The sequence below is a fragment of the Melospiza melodia genome, chromosome 15 (assembly GCF_035770615.1).
Source record: "Melospiza melodia melodia isolate bMelMel2 chromosome 15, bMelMel2.pri, whole genome shotgun sequence".
NCBI lineage: Eukaryota > Metazoa > Chordata > Aves > Passeriformes > Passerellidae > Melospiza > Melospiza melodia.
Genome location: NC_086208.1, coordinates 2,457,723 through 2,481,963, shown reverse-complemented (window position 1 = coordinate 2,481,963; position 24,241 = coordinate 2,457,723). Strand labels below are relative to the sequence as shown.

The 24,241-nt window shown below is 52.8% G+C and overlaps 1 protein-coding gene across 5 annotated transcripts in view; it reads left to right on the top strand.

Moving 5' to 3' along the window:
- The first annotated feature begins 4,711 nt into the window (after positions 1–4,711).
- CPEB1 (cytoplasmic polyadenylation element binding protein 1) overlaps positions 4,712–24,241 on the top strand; it is a 33,647-nt gene continuing 14,117 nt past the window's right edge. The window contains exons 1-3 of one of the 5 annotated variants that reach the window (XM_063169331.1): positions 4,712–4,777; positions 5,690–5,867; positions 15,442–15,630. In XM_063169331.1, the coding sequence (XP_063025401.1) occupies positions 5,792–5,867; positions 15,442–15,630 (265 nt within the window). In that variant the 5' untranslated portion in view covers positions 4,712–4,777; positions 5,690–5,791. Of the gene's footprint in view, positions 4,778–5,689; positions 5,868–14,903; positions 15,178–15,441; positions 15,631–24,241 lie in introns of those variants that run through there. The other 4 variants (XM_063169333.1, XM_063169332.1, XM_063169336.1 and 1 more) reach the window with 4 other exon arrangements.

The window sequence follows — 24,241 nt, the reverse complement described above, 5'->3', positions numbered from 1 at the left end:
TTCCATCCCCTCTGAGGGGCTGAGTGAGCACCACAGCCCATGTGTGAAGAAATGGTGACACCAAGCCTGCCCTTGGGGCCCTCAATTTAACGCCTAGGGGATCCCATTCCCCTCACGGCGGGGGGCAGAGCGAGTGTCACATCCTGCAGGTGGCTGCTGCCAGCGCTGAGGCGTCCCTAGGAGAGTGGTTGAAGCCGGACAGCACAGTGCCGATCTCAGAGGGGCTGAGAGAATGCCTCGCGTGACGCCACGTCAACCCGCGGCTGCCCGCTCCCCTCACGGCGAGGCGGCTCCGCGGGGCTGTGGCGGGAACCGCCCGATGGCGGCGGGGCAGCCGCCACGCGGCCGTCGCGTGCTGCGCGCATGCGCAGCAGCCCCGCCCCTCAGCGGCACCCCCGCCCCTCCCTCCACGCCCTTACCCCCCCCCGCCCCCGCCTCCGGCCCGGCCCGGTCCATAAAAGCCGGGGGCCGGTAGAGGGGCTGCGCCGCTCTCGGTGTCCTCGCTCTCCGTTTGGCTCGTCCGTGCTGCATTTCGGGACCGCTCTGTCCGTCCGTAGTGCTGCCCATGGCCTTCCCGCCGGTAAGTGCGAGCACGTGCCGCCTCGCGAGGCCGCCCCGCCACGTGGTTCCACGCGGTGGAGCTGCCGGGGGCGGCGTTCCCGCCCGTTCCACCTGCCTGAAGAGGGCAGCGGGACACCGAGCCCTCAGGGCGGCCCTGCGGGAATCGCCCCGCGTGCCGGTGGAGCGCTGCCATGGGATCCCCGTTCCCTTCGGACTGGCCTCGAGGGGGCCCTGCTGCTGAGGTACCCGCGGGGAACACGGGCTCTGGTGGAGCTCAGGGAGCACAACTGACCCTGCCTTCAGGGAAACGCCACGGAACCGCTGCCTAGCCTAGCAACCTGCCCTTCCACCCTTCCCGGGGCTTTAGGGGGATGAAGCTGGGCTCAGGTGTGCATGGTGGGGTATATTTTGGCTAGAGTGGGCACTTGTACTCATGCAAGTGGTATTTTTGCCACTTCTAAGCTGCTTTTTTTCTTTTAGTGTAAAAGGTGACCAAAGATGCTGTTTTATTTGTAAACCAAACTGAAAGCTCCATGTAGTGTCTGGCTGGGGTGAGGGGTGACACAGGAGACTCGGCTCATAACTGAGTATGGACAAAGGTGATTCTTCTGAGTGAGACAAGTCTGCTGAAAAACAAGTTCTTTTTTTTACCCTTTGCCGTTCCCCAGCTGAAGCCAATTAACGCTCATTAGTGGTGCCTGTGTTACGGGCTAACAAGGTGTGCTGGCACCTGGAGTGCTGATGAGGGACTTGGGGTACAGCTGGGCTCCGGGAAGAGCTCCAGGACCCCGTTACTTTCCTGCAGTTTGTCCCAACTGGAACAGTCTCCCAAAACCAATTAAAACCTTATTCAGCTTTGACAGTCTGCTGCAACAGGCAGCTGTGGGTATTGCTCATGTACGAAGCTGCTGGTGAGTGATGCCACCAAAAATAAAAAAAAAGAAAAAAAATAGCTGCCCTGATGGTGAAATGCCTTTTAAAAAAAGGGATTTTGGCAAAACTGGAGTTGTTCTGAAGTCAGTGCTCCCCTGTGAATTAAGACCAGTCTTAATTCAAACCAGGTGTGTTCAAGATGTCTCTACTCACTGAACCCCAGGACAGCTGCTGGTCGTTAGCCTTGCTGATGGTGGGAGAGCTTGCGTGGCCTTGCCTAACACTTTTTGGGATGAGCTGGGGTGGGAGTGTGTGCCTGGTGGAAACAGTTACACCAATGTTGTGTTTTGCACGGGTGTAGCTGACTTAAATTTGGGAAGCAAAACATACCAACAATAAAGGATTTTCTGAGTTCCCTTTTATTGAAGTGCGGAGCCATCTCAGCTTGGTTATGTTGACATGGGCACCATTTTAACAGCATCTTAAATTTTGCCTTGGGATTGCAGGCTCTCTTGGCTGTAGCTACAGCTCCCAGAACCCCTCTAGGCATCAGCATGGTGCTGCCTGGGTGAGATTTCCATGGAAGATGTAAAAAGCAAAGGCTGGATTGTAGCTGAGGTGGATGAGCCTTGCCTGCTCCCCAGCATCCCCAGGAGCTAACGCACATCTTGGCCATCCTGGCAGCCAGGCTGTGTTTAATGACTTCCCTAAGGATTAGGCTACCCTAATCCTGTGCTAGTGCTGTTGTGATGCTGCAGGTTCTGCCTAGCCCTGGGATTTCATTATCTCCAGGTTTCCTGCAGGTGTGTGTGCCTCGGAGGTTCCTCATTTCCCCTTGCCTTGGACATCTTTGGGGTGTTTTGCTGCACAGGTGTGTGTTGTAGCACTGAGTGCTGCTGCCTGGAGTGGCCCCTCCTGCAGGTGAACTCTGCTTGGGGCTGGTGGGGTGGGAGCTCCAGGGACCTGCCAGCTTCCTGATGCACAGCAGGAAAACAAGAGCTCTCTGCCGTGGTGGTAAGGCTTGCTGTGCTCTGTTACTCTGAGAGAGGGCAGCTCCTCCCTGTTTCTTGGCGCTCCTTTTCTCAATGCCATGTGTTTGTTTGGGGTTGCAAGAGGGATCTGGAGCCTTTCAACACCCTCCTTGAAGCCTCAGTGTTGTTGGGAATGAATTTTCCTGCCTGGAAGCTCTTGGTTGAGTCAGGATGTGGACGACTGCTCTCCTGCCTGAGCTTCCTCTTGCTGTGTGTCTGTGTATGATGCTGCTTGGGTCTGTGTTTCTGACATCCAGGGACTTAACCTGCAATCTCACAATCATTTGCTCTGTGAGCCTGCAGCAAAGAACTGAGTTGTCCTTCTCCTTTGGTTCTTTTCCAGGGGCTTCTGTAGAAACTTGCAACTCTCTTAAGAGGCTGGGTGTCTTACCAGGTGTTAAGAAGTGGTGTTTGACTCCTGGTGGCTTTAAAGCACCTGTCAGCTGGATCAGCTTCTCCATTGACTCGTTTATCCCCTGATAAAACTGTCTGTGCCTCTGGATTGGGATTGTGAGGTATAGCAGGATGGAATGGCTGTTGGGTCTCTGCTTACACCCCAGGGTGTTCATATGGTGCCAGGAGAGCCCACCACTGGAAGCAGAGGGGGTTTGTAGTTTGTAGCTGCAGTGTGGAGCCTGCTAGGGAAGCCTGGAGAGGCACTGTGCTGAATTTGCCAAACCCTTCCAGGCGGGGCAGGGACAGCAAATCCTCCCTGGGCTCTGGAGTTGCTCGTCTTGGCTGGGGATGATGAGCAGCACCGGCTCTGGGGGTGCTGCCTCAGGTGTTTCCCTAGGATTTAGTGTTGACAGAAGCACTTGGTGGATTCTCCAGTTTGCAAACTCCTCCACCATCCTCTGCAGGCTCTTGGGGGTGGTTTGGGCAGGCTCTGAGTGCTCTGGAGACCTCTTCTCAAAGGAGTATTTTATTTTCAGGTTTAGGAGAGGGGAGGGTGCGCTACAAGCCCCTTCCTACAAGGGGTTGCAGTGCTGCAGGATCCCCCCACCCTGTGTCCAGCATGACTGCAGTATCCCAAGGATATCCTTGACAGTCTAGGGTTAAAATCTCTCCAGCAGAAGGGATTCTTGTGGAAAGGCTTGTCTGTGTTCTCGCTGGTTTCTGTGCCCGTTTGGAGCCGGACTGGTGCTGCCAGTCGTGGAGGCTAAAGGAGAAGGAGCGGGTGGGGCGTTCGGCTGGCTGCTCCGGGTTATTTTGTCTCGCTAGTGCAGACTCCTCGGGAAAAGCTTTGCCTCCCGCTGGAAGTGGTTCTTTTACCAGGAGCGGGAGTAGAATGCGGAGTTTCATCCTTAGGCCAAGGCAGCCTGATGCGGCACTCCTTTTTATTAAAGATGACTGGCAATACTTTTGTAATTTGAGCTTCTGTACTCCAGCTGCTCTTTATAAAGATGACTTAAAGCGCGCTCTGTCTCTTCTCTCAGCCTTCAGCTCGCTTTTAGCCTTACCTGTGTCACTCTTCTAAATGTTCACTTCTTTGGTGGTGGGCTCTGATATTCGTGCATTTGCAAACAATTCCATGGGTGTTAATTCTTTTAAATGGTTCTTAATGTCTCTCCCAACTTCAAGCCGCAGGTTTGTTAGAGAAACCAGACAGTTTGGCTCCTGAAACAGACAAACTCAGCCTTTCTGATCTTTGGGGTTAAAATGACGTGTTTAAAGGGGGAATATGTGGTAGGCGGTTCGGGAGGGCTGCACCTTCCGAGTCCCTCAGCTGATGGGGGAAGGAGGAGGGCAACATGCGGCCGGGAGTTTAGGCTAAAAGGAGGCTGTGCCCTCTGAAACCGAGAGAGAAGGAAAACCCGTGAGGGAGAAAACCTCAGTGGACAATCTCTCCCTTTATTCGAATAAAGTTGCAGGAGTCCTCTGTCTCCTTTATGGGCACTGACTTTTCATTGCGTGATTTTCTGCACAGCTCTGAGCATTTCAAAAGCCAAAGATCGCAGCCCTCAGCGCCGAAGAAATGCCAATAGCCGTAAACGGGCTGGAGTTCTGCAGGGATTGTTCAGGTCCCTGCTGAAGGCACGGTGCGAGCTGTCCGTGTTCCTGCTTCTCCCTGGTCTGGCTTTCCTGTGGTTTTTACCCGTGTGGTGGGTAGCTGGAGGAAAGGCTCACATCGTGCGCGTCTAATGACGAGCTGGGGGGTGGAATGCAAGTGCCAGGCGTGGGCTGGGCTAATGCTCCCGTCTCCATGTGAAGTTCAGTTTAGACCAGCCTCCTTGAACGATCCGCAAGGGGTCATTTGAAAGTAAAACCAGCTCGGTGCTCCAGGCTTGTTTGCGAGTGAAGCAGAGCGGGAGGTGAGTGAGGCCCGAGCCTTGCAGGAGCACAGCCCAGCCGTGCCTGAATTGTTTCCTTGACAAGAACAAACGGCCCCGTTCAGAGCGTCGGTGTGTGCTGCAGGAGCAGGGGCTCGCTTGCCACACTTGATGCTCTTCAGTTCTTTGGGTTTCAGTTTAACTTGATTCAGTGGAGGGGTTTGATGTTTCTCAGGCAGAAGCTTTACAAGGGGTGATCCTCTTTTAGGGTGCTGGTGTGTCCATGTCCATGCTGGGTTGTGCTAAAGCAGAGATGCTTTGGGGTAACTTCCTTTGTGGTCAGGTGCTGCTGCCTGAAGGGAAGATAAGGATTTTATCTTCTGCCTTTCCTCGGGATTTGGGGCTGTTTACCTGGGAAGGAGTGTTTTTTGGGTTTTTTTTTTTCTGCAAACCTGAAGTGATTGCTGCTGACTTAGATAATTTTGACGTACTGTTCAGAGCTCTATGGTGGGTAGTGAGATGAGCCTTGTGCTCCCTGCTGTGCATGAGAGGAACTGCTGTGGCTCCTTGTGGTGTCTGCCTCCACCGCGAGCATCCCGCTTGTCCCTTGGTGTCAGGAGACCGATTGTGGGGTAGAAGGTGTTGTACCCTCATTAATCAAATCTCTGCTGGACAAACAGCCAGGAGCTGTGTTCACAACCCAGCTGGTTTGCTGTGGCTGTCAGCCTGGAGTCCGTCCCTGCTCCCTGTGTGTGATGGGCACTCTGCTCCAGTGTGCTGTGCTGACAAATTACTGACCCGTTTGCTTAACTGCTTCTTTAATGCCACGAATTGGGTTTGAGTGTTGCTAAGACCTAAGCTAATGTGAATATTGGAGGCAGTCCAGGCTTTCCACAATGTGTTGAAAGCTGAGTGCTTGCCTATTTGACAAACATACTGGTTCTTTTTTACCAGAAAGAAGATCCTGTGAGGAGCATAAAAGACTGCTGGGATAGCCCGAATGCCCCTGCACTTTCCACTTGCAGCAATGCAGATATTTTCCGCCGAATAAATGCCATGTTGGACAACTCTCTGGATTTCAGTGGAGTCTGCACCACGCCTGTCACAAAAGGCAAATGTGACACCCTGCCAGGTGATGGAGGGGGGATGCAGGGGTGGGGAGGTGCTTGGTGGGACCTGGTGAACAGGTGGTGGTGGTCCTCAGTGGTGTGGGTGTTGGCATGCTTGGTACCAGGGGGTCTTTGCTTGTGTGCCTGAAATGAGTGCCCTGTGTATTCCCTGGCAGCGTGGAGGTGCCTGGGAAGGCTTGCTTGCCTCCCTGTGGTGCTGTGGGTTATTGTGGGCAGGATGTGAGTGCTCCCTGCCTGACCTGCTGGTGGGAGTACCTCCAGCAGACTCCTTTAGTCTGCCTCTCCTGAGGCAGCATTCATCTGCTCCCAAGGTCAGCCAGGCTGAGTTGCTGTCTGCATACATTGAAATTGCAAGAGTTTTGAAAACCACAGGTCAGCCAACATGTGTGTAAGAGCACAGGTGGGTGCAGACTTCCCTGCAAAGCAAGCTTGGTGTGATGAAATCAGTGCTGCAAGCTTCTGTTTGCTCCAGGCTGAGGGGAGTGGGCATGTTCTGCTGCCTCAAGACAGAAGGTCTGTGCCAAAGCAGAGAGTGTTTGGTCTGGTCTTACTTTTATCCAAGTGAAGGACGTGCTTTTGTCCTTTTGCAGCAGCCCAGGTCTGCCAGTAAATGTACCTGTGCCTGACTCTCCTTTTGCCAGCACACCTCTGAGCAGCAGTGCTTGCTTGTGCCAGGATTTGGGCACTTGAAAGGGATTGCTCTTGCCTCTCCAGCCTCTGAATTGTGGGGTCAATAAACACTTCAGCCATTATTGGAAACAAGCTGACCCCTCAGGATAGATTCCCAAAACCAAGTGGGAAGTGAAGGGCCGAGCCTCCCCAGCTGGTGACCTTGCAGGGTTCCCTGGGCAGAGCAGGTTTCTCTGCAGTCACATGGAGGCAGGGCTGCCTTGGCCCGGTGGGTAATCTGAGTTTAATCAAATGGGTGTGGAAAAAAGCTCTAAATGAGTGGCTGCACACCGTGTGGGTCTGCTTGATGCCTGTACAGTGCAACTTTGTTCTGGGCTAACAAAATGACTGCTACCAGATGACTTCCAGTGCAGCTTAATCTCCTGGGTATTTGAGGACTTAGCAGTGTGGACCTGGGGCTGATCTGGCCATGTGATCCTGTGCTGGCGCTGCAGAAATACCAGGGGAAGTGAATTGCCTGCTTGGAGGCCTGGATCCATGGCCAGCATTGCTTGAAACCTGTCTGGTAAAGTGGCACTGGGGGCTGTGCTGGCTACTCCTGAGCAGTGGTGTAGTGAATATTAACCCTTTCAGGTTAGTGGTGCATTGTGCTGGGCTGGTTTGTTGGTTTTTTTGGTGTTTTTTTTTTTTGGTCCCCTGGCACAGTAGTAGCCAGTGCTGTATCTGATCTGGATGCACTGGAAGCATAAAGGAGAAATAAATTTAATGCTTTTATCTCCTTGCAGTGGGTTAATGAAAGAGTTGTTTCTGGCTTCCTTGTTGAAATCTTTGCTATAGCCCTTCCTACCCCATTTGGAATGGGGATATTTCATAGACTCTTAGAACATGTTCATGGTATTTCCTGATTAAGTTTCAGCTTCCCAAAGTTAACCTGATTTATAAAGGAGGTGTCTCTGCCTGCTAGAGCAGATTGATCATGTGAAGGTGTGGGTTAGTTCTGGTTTTGTGTCTGGGCTTAAGAGCTGGCACAGCAATTTTAACTTGCAGTGCTGTGTCTGACTTGGAGAACTCTTCTCTGAGGGATGGGGGTGTTTGCCTGGCACTGAAGTAGGAACTTTTACTGACCTGCTGCTTGCAAATCTGTGTGCTCTGTCATTTACTCTGGTTTTTCCTAGGGATGTCTGGAGCAGAGGGTCTTGCTGGTGATGCCTTGTCTGGAAACTCCTGAGTTTCCCAGTGGTGTTAAACTGCTTGTTTCAGGTGATAAGTCCTGTGGAAGACCTCTCATAGGGCAAATACACTGGCACTGGGGTGTAAAACAGAGGGCCTTCCTCTAGCAGATGTTATTTTTGCTGCAGGGAAACCAAAGTTGTGCTTTGGGGGCACTCTAAGCAGCTTTTATTCCTGCTTTGGCAGCTGAGGACCAGTCTGACCAGTGAGTGCTGGGGAGCTGGGTGGGAGCCTTGCTCAGCAGTAGTTATCCACACAGGAGGGCTTTAGCTTGTGTCAAATCCCTTGTGTAGTGGCACAAATGCTTATGGTGTTGTGAGGAAAGAATTCTTCAGTTCTCAAAGGATGCTGGGCTGTAGGAGGGCTGCCTTGGGACAATAGAAATTGATAAGGGAGCAACCTGGGCCAGCAGTTATCAGCTGTAAATTCGTGGATGAGTCAGCATCTGCCAAAGCATCAGCAGCTCAGAGTTATTGGTCTCCTTGCAGTCTCAGCCTTGTTTCCTTTATGTTGGAGCTGGGTTCTCTGGGTAGGTAAGGAGGGCCTGAATGCAGCAGCTCTGCAGGCTTTGTCCTGTCTTTGGAGCTGGAAAGTGCAGGAGCTGCTCCTAATGTTTGGTAAGTTGCTAGTGAGAGTCTTCTCCATGAAAAAGCTGGCAGTGACAGCAAAGATGTGAATCCTGGGGCATCTGTGATCTATAAATGGGGGAGTGAGTTTGGCACCTGGACCTTGGCTTGGGTTGTGCAGAAATTCACACCTGATGGCTGTAAGGCTGAGCAGCTGATTGCTAAAATGCAGAATATGGTGCAGGTGGCTAAGCCTGGAACAGGTTGTTGGAGCTGCTTGCCTTGCCCTTGAATCACTTCTGGGTAGGTGATCAATGGAGCAGAGACCCTTCATCTCATGTGGTGTTTTGTCTCTGCTCCAAGTCAAGTCACTCCTGAAGAATTCCTGAGTCTGTGGGGTTTTTACTTGTGCAGGAGCCACTGTTAGACTAGATTATCATGTAATTCCTTGCTTCCTTGTAATTCCTTGTAATTCCAGGGTTTTGAATCTGGAGATCCACCATGAATGTAGTAGCTATAACAGGTGAAAGGACTGTCTTTTTACAACTTAAACTCTTTAAAGGGCAGAGCTTGGGGAAGAGACTTTATTCCAGCAGTAAATGCTTGGACTTTAATCTATTCATGGTCCCTCAAGCTTTTCAGTCGTCATCTTCAGGTCAAACTAAATTTATCCCAGCTTGCACTTGGGTTGAAGAAGCCCCTTTGAGCACTAAGAGGATTACACGTGGTGGAGAGGAGATGGCAGAAGTTTGTGACCTTTCACTAATGCTCTTGGGGAAGCACGTGTGGAGACACTTTACTGTAGGGCTGACAGCGAGGCTGTGCTGGGATCAGCCTGGGCAATGTGAGGGGGCGGGCTGATTCAGCACTCTGCATGCACACAGGCAGGGTTATCCATCCCCTTCTGGGCACAGCTGGGACTGCTGCTGCAGGTGCAGCCTCTGGGACTGCTGCTGCAGGTGCAGCCTCTGGGACTGCTGCTGCAGGTGCAGCCTCTGGGACTGCTGCTGCAGGTGCAGCCTCTGGGACTGCTGCTGCAGGTGCAGCCTCTGGGACTGCTGCTGCAGGTGCAGCCTCTGGGACTGCTGCTGCAGGTGCAGCCTCTGGGACTGCTGCTGCAGGTGCAGCCTCTGGGACTGCTGCTGCAGGTGCAGCCTCTGGGACTGCTGCTGCAGGTGCAGCCTCTGGGACTGCTGCTGCAGGTGCAGCCTCTGGGACTGCTGCTGCAGGTGCAGCCTCTGGGACTGCTGCTGCAGGTGCAGCTTGCCACAGCTACGGTTGGGTGTGTGTAAAGATCAGTTTGCAGCTGATGATACTCCTTGGTGAACTTTGCCCCTTGTCAGAGCCAGCTGTGCTGAGATGGCCAGGCTGACCAACCCCTGAGGTTTGTGGGTTGCTGTTCCAGGGGCTCTCCAAGCACCACGCTTGGGGTTGCAGTGGTGTCATTGTAGAACCTGTCTGGTGGCTTCAGGGACAGGGTCATGGTGCTTCACAACTGCTGCACGTCTGGCTCAGTCCTCTCTTGAGAAAGGCAGCACCTCCTCAGTGCAGGCTTTAACCTTTAGTGGCTTTTGTGTGGTGCTGGAGATGGGAGAGGCAGCGTGGCCTTGACAGAGGCAGGAGTCAGCATCTCCTGGAGCAGCTGCCTGTCCTTGAGCAGCTGCTGCACAAGGAGTGTGATTTTAAAGCTGTTGCATATGTTTATCACCTCTCTGGATAAGAGTGTGGGCAAGGACAGTTTCTTAGCTTGGCTGCTGGTTCGTTTTAAAGCCTGCTGCCAGGCTTTAAAGCTGGGCCTTGCTGGGTGCTGCTACATACACCAGCTTTTGAAACTAGGCACAACTTCTAGCTTTGGTAGAGCTGGGAGTAAAGCTCCCACGGTAGCTTTTGTGTACCTGTGGCTGGTTTCAGCTGAAGGCAGTGCTTTGTTTTCAAGGAACTTTGAAGACATGTAGGTACCCCAAATGTCCCAGCAACATTGATATCTCATTCATTAAGCTCTGCTCATTTAACAGCAACAAAGCAGGCATTATTTTGCTCTAACTTGACAGTCCATTGTGTGAAGAAATGGGAGATGCTTAAATGACTTCCTTCGAATAGGAGAGGCTTCAGGTGCCAAGTTTAAAGGCTGTTAGTTGTGGCCCATCAGGCTTTAATGACTCTGTGGCTGCTTTATTTAAGGAAAACTGAAGGACAAATGCAAACCCAGACTAGCTGATGACTAAATCGGCTTCCTGTTTGCTCTTAACTGCAGTCAATTAATGACCTATCACTTGTTTAGCTGTCCAAAAAGTGTCTCTGATACTGTAATGTAAATTCCTCTGCTCTTCCTCTGCAGCCCCAAGGAAACATTCCAGACAGCGCTGGATGCAGCTGACCTGATATACATGGCCTTGAATCAGAGAATAAAATGCTCTAGGATGCAGGGACCCCAAAGGTAGCTCTGCTTACCTGGAGGTACTGAGGCAGAGTAAGACCTCTGAACAGGAGCTCACCTGAAGCTGACAGAACCATTCTGCCTGCCCCAGAGAAATGCTGGATGCCACGTACACATCCAGAATAGGGAGATTCCACACCTGTGCCCCAGAAAAGGAGCACACTTAAATCCCTTGGTCTTGTTGGCCTTTAGATTTGGAGTGTCACATGGCCAGGTTTTTGCCTATACAATCATGATGCTTCTCTCTCCTGGAAAGTGCCTCTAGTAATTGGGTTTTGTATCAGAAATGCAGATAGAAGCAGGTCAGTGTTCTGCAGAGCAGGGACTTGGCCTAGAGCTGTCGTGTTCTGCTGTGGTCACAGGCTGGTGGTGTTCCTGAAGATCCAGCAGTTGTATGATTTGTTCTGAGCTCTGTCACTCAGGTTTTTGGTGCTGTAATTCTGTGGCAGTCTCTGTTACTCTTGGAAGAGGGAGGCAGAGCAGCAAGACTGTTGCAGTGTCTCTTCCTTGGTTTCTGAAGTAGCTGTTTGCCAGCTGCTCAAGTGTTTGTGGCTATGGAGTAAGGCAGACTCCTTCATCTGGCTGTGAGACAGGTCACACAGCAGCAAGTGTCTCCACTTTCAGATTACAGGGGAGATGCTTAGTTGTGTTTCAGAAAAGCCTCTTGTAACTAGTAGGTTTATGGTGAACAAGTGCTTTTCTAAGTCCCTAATGATCTCCACTGCACTTTGGGAGTACAAGTGACTCATCTGACAGCTTTCACTTGGGTATTTGTCTTGTGTGCAGAAGGCACTTGAGAGGCTTAATTTTCAGGGATGCAATTCCCAGCCTTTACAGTTGGAGGTGCAGGGAAGCATGAAAGGCAAAGCAATGCTGCTGCTGGCTGCTGCCTTCCTGTTTGTCTTCTGAAGGCTTCTCCCTCTGCCTCTGGCTTCTCCAGGTTTGCTTTGCAAGTTCAGCCTTGGTCAGAGCTCTAGTCCACGGGGTGAATCTGGTTTTGTCAGAGAGGAGAGCTTACAGCTGAGCTGGGCTTGTCATTCTACTGCCCTCAATGCTTGGGGTGCATTCAAGGAGGGGTTTCATGTGTATTCAGGCTCTGGTGGAAACCAGTGTGTGGGAGCAAAGGGAGAGCTGTCCTGGCTGTGGAGGTGGTAGGAATGGAATCTGACTTGGTTCGTGTTTGCTTAACAGTTCTGAGAAAACCCAGAGGAAGAAAAGCCCTGTTTGCTGGATTGTTAGCTGGCCTTCCCAGGTCTGGAAGGCTCCAATATCTGAACCCCTCTGTGCTAGGTGGAAGCACCACCTTTCCAGGCTGACGGCACAGAGATGCTGCTGCCATGGGCTGGGAACTGAATCGTGCTCCTCCTGCTCCCTTAACCCACAACCTGCCTGTGGATCACAGCTTCTGCTGCCAGGCCCTGTGGATCCTTCCCACGCAGGCTTAGGCTGTAATTTCCTAAATATTTTCTTGTTTGAAGTGCCTGGTTGGTGCAGCCATGCTGCATACCAGATCAGGGGAGAGAACCAGGTTTAAAACTAGCTCCCTGTGGCTTGGTTTTAACCAGACGAGCTCCCCAGCCCAGCTTCCTGTGTGGAAACTCACCTGCCTCAAGTGGTGTGAGTGGGGTGGGGACAGGGGCTGGGCCTGTGGGAGCTGTCCTTGCCTGCAGGTGAGAGCTGAGCTCTGGAGATCCTCATCTTCTAGACCCTTTGGAATGCCTTAAATCCAGGGCTCACAGTTAAAATCTGGAAAATGCAGCTTTCCATGTGGGCAGTGGTGTGGAAAGCTGTCTGGCGTGTGGTGTGCTACAGGGATCTCCTGGGCAGGCCAGGAGGGAGTGACCCGGGAGAGAGACACTTGCTCCAAGGCCAGTGAGGGAGTGTTTTGTTAAGGACTTTGTTCTCATAATGCTGTTGAAATCAAACCCAACAGGCTTGGGAGGCAGAAGCTCAGTCTCTCCCAGACGCTCGGGCACGAGCCCAGTGCAGTGCCGCTCCCTCTGCCAGGATGGTTGGCTTCCAGTGGCAACTCCAGGGAAAAATCCAGGTTGGAAGGGCTTGTGCTGGTGGTTGGGGCTTGGAAAAAGCTGCAGTGAAGCATTTGGGTTGGGCTGTGTCAGGTTGCAAAGTGAAGTTGTTCAGTATTTGGTAGTCATTTAGTTATGAATAACTTGAGTTTATGACTCTTAGACTGAATTTTTGTCAGAAATTTAATTCTTCCTGCTCTAGTATCTGATTAGTTTTTTCTGCCTACAACAATTGATTGCTTTGTAACAAATCTCCAGACTTTTGACTTTTAAAAATAACTAGTCCAGAAATCTGTGTAAGTTCTTTGTTTTTTTAGTTGACGTTTTGTCTGGATGACCTGTATCTGTCTCTCAGCCTGGCTGGGAGTATTAAAGGGGAAGCAGCTTGGGCTGGTTGTTGGCTTCCGATGGGAAAAGATCTAATTAAGAACTGCTGCTTATCTGAGTGGATTTTGCTGTGTGCTTCCACAGTTAGAGCTGTAACTGGATTGCAGGGAGTTTGTTTTTAATGTGAATTGAAGTCATCAGAGGGAATCATGGATCTTTTGCTTGAATCTGATTTGGTTTGATTAAATGAAACAGTTTATTTCCTGAAGAATGCAGATAGTTAGGGAAAGCTTGGCTGGATACTGTGGAATGAGTGCTTCCTGTCACAGATAAATTTGTTCCGTATTTTTCTTATTTTTTCATTTGTGGGTTTCATCCAAGCTGTTGGGATTCAGGTTTTGCTGTGTGTCAGTACTCTGTGTCCATGCTTTCCAGAAGATGAAGCTTGGTGGGATTTAGTCTTTTGAGACCTAGCAAGATCCCTGGTTCCCAAAGGGAAGGGAGTCTCCTGCTGCCGGGGATCTGTGCACAGCACTTGTGCCTTTTCATAAAGGCAGGAATGTTCCATATTCATATGGACAAGTTATGGTTGCTGTGGGAACTGAGTTGGCTGAGCACTGTGTCTTGATCCTTTCCTCCCTATGTTAGATGTCCAAAACAAGCCATCAAAAAACTGTCTGGGAAGAATTGATGCAGTGCAATACCATGCTGGAGATGCGGTGTGATGCTGTTACAGGTGCTTGGTAGTAATGTGACTGAATTGGCACTACAGCTTGTACTAGTACTACTAGGAGTAGGAAACACCCTGGTGGGGTGCTGTGGAGGAGGCTGCAGCTGGGAGGAGGGAAGGTGACATGTTGCCAGCAGGTGATGGTTTTAAATGCTCTGATCCTGCCTGTGGTGCCTCAGTCCCCTCCCTGGGGTCTGGCCATGCTGGTGCTCCCAAAGTGCCATGGGGTGGAGGGAAGGGTCCTGCCTCTGGCAGCAGTGGTCTGTGTCACACGTGGGCCACCCAGCTGCCACCAGCCTCTGCCTGGGCTTTGCTCGTGGGCATCCGAGTGGCATGGGATGTGGAAAAGGAGGCCAGGAACGCTGCTGGTCTGCCTGGGGTGGCTGGGACTGCACGTGAGGGATAATGTGACAGACCGGAGCGACTGCAGCGCCTGCGGAAGAGCCGGGAGCGGTGTGTGGAGTGAGGTGTACATCTGATGGCACAGTGGGAGGCTGTGGGGGCAGGGGGAGGAGGAGGAGACAGCTGCTGCTGCTTGGGAGTTGGCTTATAAATGCCCTCTGACTCAGATTTCGGGTAGCACAGCTGAGCATCTTGTGGTTTCACCAGCCCCCAGATCCCTGCGTTAAACTGGAATTCTCAGACTATGAACCTGCTGCGTTTCCTTAGGCTGTTGGCACGGGCTTAAGCCAAGGCGAGAATCCACATCTCCAGTACTGTAGGCTTGTGAACACCCTGCGAGGGAGGGGAGGGCTGGGAAAGGGAGGACCAGGCAGGCTAAAGGTAAACAGGCCGTGAAAAATTCCTGATGTGGAATGGATCTGCTTGGTCCTCTTCCTCCTGTACCAGTGGGATGTGCCCGCCTGGGCTGGAGCAGGGATGATGGGCTGCTCTCCGGGCAGTGGGGGTTGAAGGTTATCCTTGTTACTCAGGGGTAAACAATGCCGAGTCAGTGAGGCACAGTGGCCGGGCTCAACCAAACAGATTATGCCAGCAGAATTGCGAAGCTTTGCATCGGCTCTGAATCGGAGCCAGCAGCTGGAAGCTGGCCAGGACTAAAGTGTTTTTGGGTTTTGTGGGTGGAGGGAGGCGGGGACAGGAGAGCTGGGTAGCACTAAAACTAACTGTGCTCTGTCGCTGCTGCTCTCGTCGTTGCTGGGGGGATTGCTGCCTCCAGCCTGGTGTCTGCTGTGTCGACGAGCCCTGCTTTGTGCTGCCTGCCTCCCCTGATTTACTGGAACTGCTCCTCTTTGCTCCTGCTACCGTCTTGTCTGTCAGGGGAAATCTTCTCCTTTCTTCTTACCTTTATTTTGTAAGAGCTGATGCAGTTCTCTTGCATGGCAGAGTGACGTCACTGTCAGCACAGTAAGCATCAGCAGCCTGGTCACATGCTGACCCAGTCAGTAATGCAGACGGGATAGGAAGGTGGAGGGGCCGAGGGGGGTGGGGGGCTGGATTCTGGACATATGGTAGCCCTCCCTTTTGGGGTGCAACTGCTGGTTGCAGGAGCTGTGGCTTCAGAGCGACACGAGACCTGGCTTGGGGCTTAATGCTTTGGAAAACTCCTGCTTTAAAAAGAAAAAAGCAGCCCTGAACTCTCAAGCTTCTGTTTGTTCTCCATCCGAGCAGACATCCAGGACTCTGAAGAAGCAGTGGCAAGCAGGATGCTCTTCCCTACGCCCACGCAAGAGTCTTCCCGTGGCCTCCCAGACACCAACGATCTGTGCCTTGGCCTGCAGTCTCTCAACCTGACAGGGTGGGACAGACCCTGGAGCACCCAGGACTCTGACACTGCAGCACAAACCAGCACACAGTCCGGTGAGTCTGCTGACACATGCAGCAACAGTTGTTGGGTTGTGTGTGTGTTTTTGGCTGGTTTCAAGCTAACGTGGAGCGATGTGCTTGTGTAACAGGGCGCTGGCGGTGGCTAATGGGGGCTTCTCGAGCTGTGCTGCTTGTGTAATGTGACAGCTGAGTTGGGGAGGCTGTGGCTGCCTGTGCCACAGCCCCCTCTGCTCTGCTGTCAGCTCACTGCAGATGAGAAGTGCCCGGGGTTGTTTTGCTCAGAGCTGTAACGCTGCTGGAGGAATAACCTCACCGGGAGAGGAGAAATCCTCTTGCTGTGTTTGGAAGGAGTGGGTGGGGGGTGTGGTGTCAGGAGGCTGAACACGCTGGGTAGGAGTGAGGCTGAACTTCGCTCCGGCAGCCTGAGGAAATCCCTGGTGGCAGGGAGCTCTGCAGGTGGGGAGGGGTGTGCTTGCCAGAGGGTCCCCCCCGTGCCTGATTCCCAAAGTCCCGGCAGCCTCGCTTGCCCAACTCTGCCGTGGGGTGTGGTACAGCCAGCACCCAACAACTTCAGCCAGGTTGGGGCTGGGTGGGAGACTCGGAGGGATCCTTCACCACTCCCACGCTCAACTAGAAATAGCGGGCTGTGCCTGGCAGTGGGCTGCAGGAGATGCAGTGGAATGGCTTCTTGTTTTAACTCTTGTGGTCCAGCGCAAACCTACGTGATGGACAGGGTGTGGGCTTGCAGCCACGCGCTGCTGGCTGCTGTGCCCTTCCCCCTTGATCCTCTCCAGTCTGCTCTTGCAGCTGGGATCGGCTGGGGGATTCCAGGCGTGCTGGGTGCCCCCCTGGAGTGATGTGGGGTCCAGTTAACTGTTTGAGACACCGGCCTTCCCTGTAAAATCCCAGGAGGGGAGGAAGGGGTGCTGCATGCACAAACTTAATGCATCCTGTCAGCCTGGTGTTGGAGCAGAGGGGTAAAACAGGGAAGAGTTCACTTGGTAGCCTTTGAGGCATGTAAAAATCAGTTTCACAAACAGTGTGTTCGTTTAAGTATCAGTCTGTGGAAAGATCTAGTGCTTTGGCAGAGTTTGTACAAGTACAGCCTGGTTGCTACAGAAACTCATCCCTTTATAGCAGCATGCTGCTGCTTTGTTAAAAGGAGAGTGCATCGCTGTGCAGGCTTGGGTGACACTGAGGCCCCAGGCATGGAGCTGGTGCTGACAGGAGTTACAGACAGATTCTTGGCTGGGGGAGCTGGGCAGTGGGGCTTGCCTGTGTAGATGTTTGGAGGGGCAAGGGGGTGCTGTACTGAGCAGAGGAAGAGCTTCTGGGACACATCCCTGAGTTGCTGCCTGAGTTGTAAAAGAGAAAAAAAAAAAGTACCAGTGGGGTAGCAGAGTTTGAACAGCTCAATCTGCACAGCTCATTTGAGTTTCTGCATTTAATTTCCACGAGACTTGGCATGTGGGGCCTGGCATGGGCACTTGAGGTCTGCCTGCAGCCCAGCTGCGGTAGCTTTATTAAGCTTTGCTCTGCTCCAGTGAGCAAACCTCCACATGGTCCTGTGGGCTTCCCCTAATGAACCAGGGAATACCACACACTCCTGCCTGTACTTCCATTGCCAGCTGAGACCTTGAAGGAGGAAGGAGAGAAAAGTTGTTAGTGTGCAGTGGGCCAGCCAGGTGCCTCAGAGCTCTGCTCTGAGCCCCTTCTGGCTGTTGGCAGATGGAGCCCTGCTGTTCCCTGTGTCACAGGGTCTTTAATGGATGAAGAGCACGCCTTGAGCAGGTGACATCCCCTGGAGTGACCCTGGCACTGGGCTGGGTGCACAGCGCGCTGCGGAGCGGGGCTGTCACACACGGGGGCAGCCCCTTGGTGCGGGTGTCCCAGCTCCACCTGCTCCTCTGGAGCCATCTCCAGAGCTCTTTTGGCAAGTTCCTGCCAGCCTGCCTTGGCAGAGGCGTGGATGTCTCCGCAGTGCTCCGGCAGGCAGGCGAGCAGTGCTGGCATGAGCCCGGCGCGGGCTCTGCGCCTCGGAGCTTGGATGGCGGGGCTGCCATGGCCGTGCTGCTGGTGGGAATTCACTGCTGAGGGGGTGGAAGGGCTGCTGGTTTCAGGAGAGAGATTGAGTTGGAGAGGATTTGAAGGTGCTCTGGTGACCTCTCTGCTCACAGAGGGTGTATCTGGTGTCAGGTGCCCCCACTGACTGCAGTGCTTTGTGCTGGAGCTCCTGCCTGCCGCAGAGGCCTGGGTAGAGCTGTGGAAAGGACCTTGCCTCAAGCACAGCCCTGGGCTCTGATGATCTGTGCCCACTGGGTGGTTGTGACAAGTGTGGTAACAGCTGGTGGAAGATGGCGCCCAGTGCTGTCTGAAAAGGCCTGTTCCTTCACTTCTGACTCCTGGTATTCCCATTAGTACAGAGAGGGACTTGGTGGGGTGTGAGGCCTGCCCAAGTGCAGCTGTACTGCTTGTACAGAGCAGCTCTGGCCTTCAGTGGCTGTGCAGAGGGCCCAGTGCCCCGTGGCTGGCGGTGTTGTGACCCTGAGACAATGTTCTCCTTCTCACTCCCACACGCCCTTTGCAGGTGAGCAGCAGCTGGGCCAGGAGCGCTTCACGCTCTGGGCTGCTGTTACTCTCCTGCTCTGAGAGCTGTGGGGATGGTAGGAGCTGCCTGGGGAGGTGGAAAGCTGGTCCTGTGCACAGCTTTGTATTGCTTCAGCCACCCACCCCTCCCGTCTCTGCGGGGCCTTAGCCCTTCCTCAGGGCCCTGGAGGAGTGGCAGTGGAGCTCCTTGGGAGCAGAGGGCCTGTAGCTCAGAAGTGTTTGCTGGAAGGTTGTGGCACACTCTGGGTGGCAGAAAAGTGTCCCAAGTCTGACAGCTCTGTGGGTCTGAGGAGGTGTCGGGAGCTGGTGCTTCCAGGTGGCCACTGTGCACGCAGAGATGGAAAGAGGGAGGATACGGAGAGGATGTTGCTGTGCCTGGGTGCTGCCGAGGCCTCCATGGGGTGTCCTGCAGGCCGGTGAGGCTGCGGCAGTGCTGGCCATGGGGGAGGGCTGGCACTGCCAAGCAAACTGTTGTGCTGCTGGCACCCGAGCGCTTGGAAGGTTCCAGCAGTGACTCAGCTGTGCGGACCCACGGAGAGGTGGCTGGAAGGGTGGAAATGCAACAAAATAGCGAACAATCAGGCTAAAAATATTGCTGATGTGGTCCCCTGCAGTGCTGTGCTTGAGTACTGATGAGCTGGGACCTCTTCTCCTCTGTCTGGTCCCTGCCAGCTCGGAGCTTCCTCAGCTTGGGAAGGACCTTTGGCTGCAAAGCCTGCTGGTGTCACCTTGTGCTCCCAGGGCGTTGTCACCACACAGCTTGGTGCAGTAGGAGCACATGCCAGCTGACTGGAGGCTGGAGAGCAGCGGGGCTGGTTTTTTATGCCCCAGTCCTGCCTACACCCCCTGTTCCCAAAGGGCTGCTGAGCCCCCTGTGCCCAGGCAGGGTTATTTGTGAGAAGCTTTCCTTCTGCACCAGGCCTGTAAGGCACAGAGGGCGTGTGCTGAGCTCTGGGGAGCGTGCCAGAGGCACTGCTGGTGCCTGGAGAGCCTCTCTGGAGGCAGTGGCTGCTGCAGGCTCGAGCTGCTGGCACTTCCTGGCTGTAGCATGGAACTGCTGTCTCACAGCCGGCAAAGTTGTCTCAAACCCTCTGCTGCCGCTGGATCTGTCAGGCTGGAAATACTTCAGCAAGTCCCAGCAACCTGCTCTGTGACCTGGGGAGGGACTTGTGTGGGAGGCTGGCCTTTAACACTTGCAGTCCTGCTGTTCTGTGTTTCTTGAGGCCGTGTTTCCCTGTCTTTAGTCTCTGAGAAGGCAGGCAGGTGTGCTGAGATCTCTGAGGGGTTAAGAGGCAGCGAGGTGGGACTGCCCTTGATGGTATCCTTTACCTTCACTGCCCTGTTTCTCAAGAGGTGCAGGCAAACGGGGTCTTGATCCAGTTTTTGCCTGGAGAGCAGCAGATCTGTGTGCAGATTTTGGGTCTCCCTGCCTGGCTTTCAGCCTGCGTGCCAGCTGCTCGGTCTGGCTGGTCTGTCCTGCCCTACATTGGGAGCTGTCCCTATGTGGGACAGCAGACTTGCCCACAGGGAAATCATCCTAAAACCAGTCTGTTAACACTAAGTCTGCAGTGCTAACCTGGGAGTGTTTTTAGCAGGATCAGATCCTCTGGGAGAGGATGTTGGGCTCTCGAGGTAAGGTCTTCCTGCTGGCATCCGATGGAGCATCTTGCTGCATCTGCCTCTCTGCTTGTTGTGTGGCCCTAAAGCTGCTGGTGCAGCAACAGCTCTGAGCTTTTCCTTGGATTTGCTCTTGAGGCTGCAGCTCCAGCCTCATCTGTGCCCTCTGCGGGGTGGCTGCTGCTGTCTCATTCTCCAGCCTGCCCGCTTGCAGCTCCTGTCGCTCTGCTTCTGGGGAAATGGCCCATGGTAGGAAAATGCTGCTGAGTCTTTCCAGCCCTTGGCTCTTCTGCTTCCCAGAGCACAGCAACTCATTTTTGCAATAAGCTTGCTTATCTGTAGCTGCTTAAACTCTGCCAGGCTGGAGCTGCGGGCAGTCTGTTGTGTGTTGCCTGGCAGATAGCGAGGCCTCAGAGCACAAATCTCTCTGAAGTCTTCAAGGCAAAGCCCCATCTGAAAGATGAAAGAAAAGACCTGTTGCACAGGAAGAACAGTTGTTGTCATGGACTCCTTGCCTTTCTTCTTGATAACAGCAGGAGGGATTCATAAGCTGCTGCCCGAGGTCAGGCTGTTTTCAGAGTGTCCTCAAATGCTGTGTGTGGTGCAGGGCACCTGAGCCCCCCAGGGGAGAGTTGCTGCTCAGCCTGGGGTGGCTGTTTATAAATACAGCATGGCAATCACTGGCTTTCCTCAAGCTGCTGGTTTGAGTGGTCGGATGCAGAGCTTGGGGCAGAGGGTTTGGGTCTCCAGTTCTCCATCTGTTTAATTTGCTGCTTGGCTAACCCGTGCCAAGCTCCATAGATCTCTCCTTTGTGCATGCCCAGGTCTCTCTCTGCTGTTTTTCCTGCTGTCTTTTGGACAAGGTGTGTCCTCAGCTCCTGTGTATTCTGGTTTGGCTGTGTGTAAATCCTTCTCCTTGTGCTGGAGGAAGATTGCAGAGGTGCATCCTGATGGAGAGCTCAGTGTGTGGGCAACACTAGGTGGGCATCAGAGTGCCCAAGGAGGATTTTTCCTGCTCTGTAATGAAAGGGGTGCTTGGGGTGAGGAGGGGAGAGCACTTCACCTGGGTGATCCTTACTTCCATGTATGCCTAGGAAACTCAGTGAAATGTTCCTTTGTCCTGCTGGGATGAGCAGGGAAGGGCAACTCCTGCTGACCCTGGACCTGTGCCTGGTTCAGGAAAACAGGTATCCAGAGTTTTGGTGGTGGTCCTGAATTACATGTTCTTGGCATGCTTTGTTCCCTTGAAAGGAGGACAGACTTTCCAGCAACCTGGTTCTTTGGGAGCAGCTTGCTGGTGTTCAGAGTGCAGAGATGGAAGCAGAGATGTGGTGTTGCTTTCTGTGTGAAGGTTGTGGATGATGATAATGTACGGATGTAAAGGCACAAAGCTGGGAGCTGGTTTGGCTCTCTGGGTCTCCTGCTTGGTGCTGGTATTCCAGGAGTACCTGAGACAGCTTTACTAAGAGCTTGTCCCATGCCATCCTAGTGCTTGTAGCACTCTTCTAAGGATTTACTCGATGTGGGTACTTAATGGGCACTTGTTCCTTGAATGTGTTTCCATGAGAGCTGCTCATGCTCAGTGGTCTCATTCCTCAGTGCTTGGCTCCAGCCACCCGTGCTGAGGAGTGGGAAGCACTTAAAAGCTGCACACTGCTCATGTGGCAGCAGTATTTGATCCTTAACAGAATAAAATATGTATCAAATAAGTAAAAGAAGTATCAAACCTCAGCTTGCAATTGGTTTCTAAAGGAAGTTGCTCTCAGTCCAACTCTTGATGCTTCCATTTGAGCAGCTTCTCCTAAAACAGATTTATTTTTATCTGCGCTGATGCTGTAAAACAGAAGATGCAAATAGAGGGAGTAACTGGAACAGGAACCCAACCAGCATCTCTGCTTGTATCCAGCCAGGCCTGAAGTGGGTCAGGGCAGCTCCAGTCCTATGCTGGAGGCAGCCTGTGGGAGCAGGCAGGTACCACCCAAACCCTCCCCTTGGCTTCTGCCAGGGAGGGCTGTTTGATTGTGGCCTCTGGAGCAGCCCTGTGGCACTGTTCAGTGGTGATTTGGAGAACGTTTCTCTTGGCTCACTCTGGATTTGAGCCTTAAAAGGCACATTCCCTTCCAGGGAGAGCACTGGAGCTGCTGTTTGGTGGGTCTGAACTGCCCCAGGCAATTCATGGCTTAGTCTTTGCTGTGATTGATATGGAGGTAGCAGCAGGGAGAGTGGTTTAGTGTGTGCAAGCCCTGGCCTGGAGTATTCATCCCCAAAATTGCATCAGTCAAATGAGAGATGAGGTTTTCCTCCAGCCCTTGCACTGCTGCATGTCCAAGCAGTGGATGTGAGGGTTCCTTGCTGGGCAGAGCTGACTCCGAAGGCTGTGCTGCAGCTCCATCAGGAGCATGGGAGCTTTCTGGAAGAGGTCTTGAATGTGTTTTTGACTCAGTGCCTTTACTGCAAACTCTACAGCACGTGCTGACATGAGTGTTTCCACATGGAGCTGGGTAGGGAAAGTTTTTGGGCCTGCTCTCCCAATGTGCCTGTAGCAGAGGCTGTGGGCCCTCTGCAGTGCTCTTGGCAGGCTGGGGATTTGAGGGAAGCTCCATGTGGAAGGTGAGGTTATCCAGTCCAGCTCTTGCTCAGAGCAGGGTAGGAAAGCTGCTGGAGGGGGGCAGAAATAATGTAGCCCAAGGGGGCTCCAGAAATGAATTCTGCCTCTTGTTCCCACAAAAACAGTCTTGTAGTGGGTACCTCCCCTGAGCTGGCTCGGGAATGATCCCCTTCCAAAGGGTGCTGCAGTCCTTGAGCTGTCACTGCACAGAGGCTCAGTGGTGCTGCTGTAGGGCTGGGGTGCTGAGCAAGGCACCTCCAGCCAGGGCTGCACCTTCTGTCCCCATCTGCAGCTCACTGCCCTGTGCCTGGTCCCTTAGGTGGTGGCAAAAGAGCTGAATCACAGGTGCTGTGTGTGCTGCTGCCAGCGCAGAGGCTGCTCTCGGGCACAGCAGCTGGTGCCACACGTGTGAGATGGCCATGGGGACGTCCCTCCTTGTCCTTCTGCCTGGCTTGCTCCCCCAGAGTGTGGAGGGGAAGGTGAGGCAGACTCCCAAGCTGTGATGCTAAGGGGTGCAGAGCTCTGGAAGGGAACTGGGAGCCTGCATCCCTGGTGGGGCTTGGGAATGCCAGTCTGGCAGTGGCTTTATGCCAGCTGAGGCTTGTGTGCCATTTCCCAAGGAAAATTGAGTTTGGGACTAAAGTCTGTCTTTTTTTCAGTTGTTTTTCCCTCACTGCAGCCTGCAGAGGGGTCTGGCCAACACCCTGTCCCCTTCCAGAGAGTCCCCCCTTCCAAAGGTGCATCCTGGCCTTGGCACCCCCAAACTGTGATGCAGCTGAGGATGAGTCAGTCACCCTTGTTATCACGTCAGGTAACACACACAGCACAGTTTGCACCCTAGATGTTGCAGCAGATAATTGAGAAGAGTTTGGTACTTAAATATAGAAGTGTTTGTTCTTGAGGCTTGCAAAGCTGAAGCTTGTTGTGCAGAATTTGACCTGAATATGTTGGCTTTTAAATCTCTCTGGGAGTGATACATGTTAAAAACTGCTGTATTTCAGCGTTCTGATCTTTTTAAAGACAACTGTGGTTGTGGCAGCCTGCTTAGTGAATGCAATTACCTGGGCACTTGTAATCCTGAATTGCATTTTAGCTGTCTTTTCTGATTTTTTTATATTTACCTTGGGCAGCTGTTTTCTCTTCCTAGAAACACACAGGAGTAAATTCCCTGCCTCAGGAAGCTGTGAGCCTTGTTGTCAGCCAGGCCCTGCTCTCAGAGCCAGTGCTCTCAGATGTTAATGCAATAATCTTCTTCTTGTTCCCAGTTACACTGCTGTTTCCATTTTTCAGGGCAAGTGACTTTACCATGTTGGTGTCAGAACCAAGAATAGACCTCAGGTGTCCTGACTCTAATTCTGTGGTTCAGCTGTGGGATCATGCTGCCTTTTTTATTCCCCTGCCCCCTTCTTAGCAGACCAGAAATAGCTGCCAGAATATCTTCAGCTTTTCTTTGCCCCAAATGAAGAATCTGTGAGGGCAGAGGTTCCTCTTTTGTAGTTCAGGAAAAAAAATGGGCTGTGCTGTAGGTCCTACTTAGTTGGTGTTTGCTGCTGCTTTGATTACATCTGCAGTTCTGGGAGCTGCTTTTCTCCAGAGCTCAAGATTGTTGGGGCTTCTGTGGTGATACAGCTTGGAGAGGACAGTGTGCTTGGACTTTGCATGGCTCCTCTAATATCAGCACTGTTATTAGACTGTTTCTTCAGTGGAGTAATGGGAATGTAATGAAAGTTGGAGGATTTGAGCTGGGCAGATCCTCTGGATGTATCCAGTGTGCTGCTCAGGCTCTAAGGACACTGTTCCCTCTACCTCTGG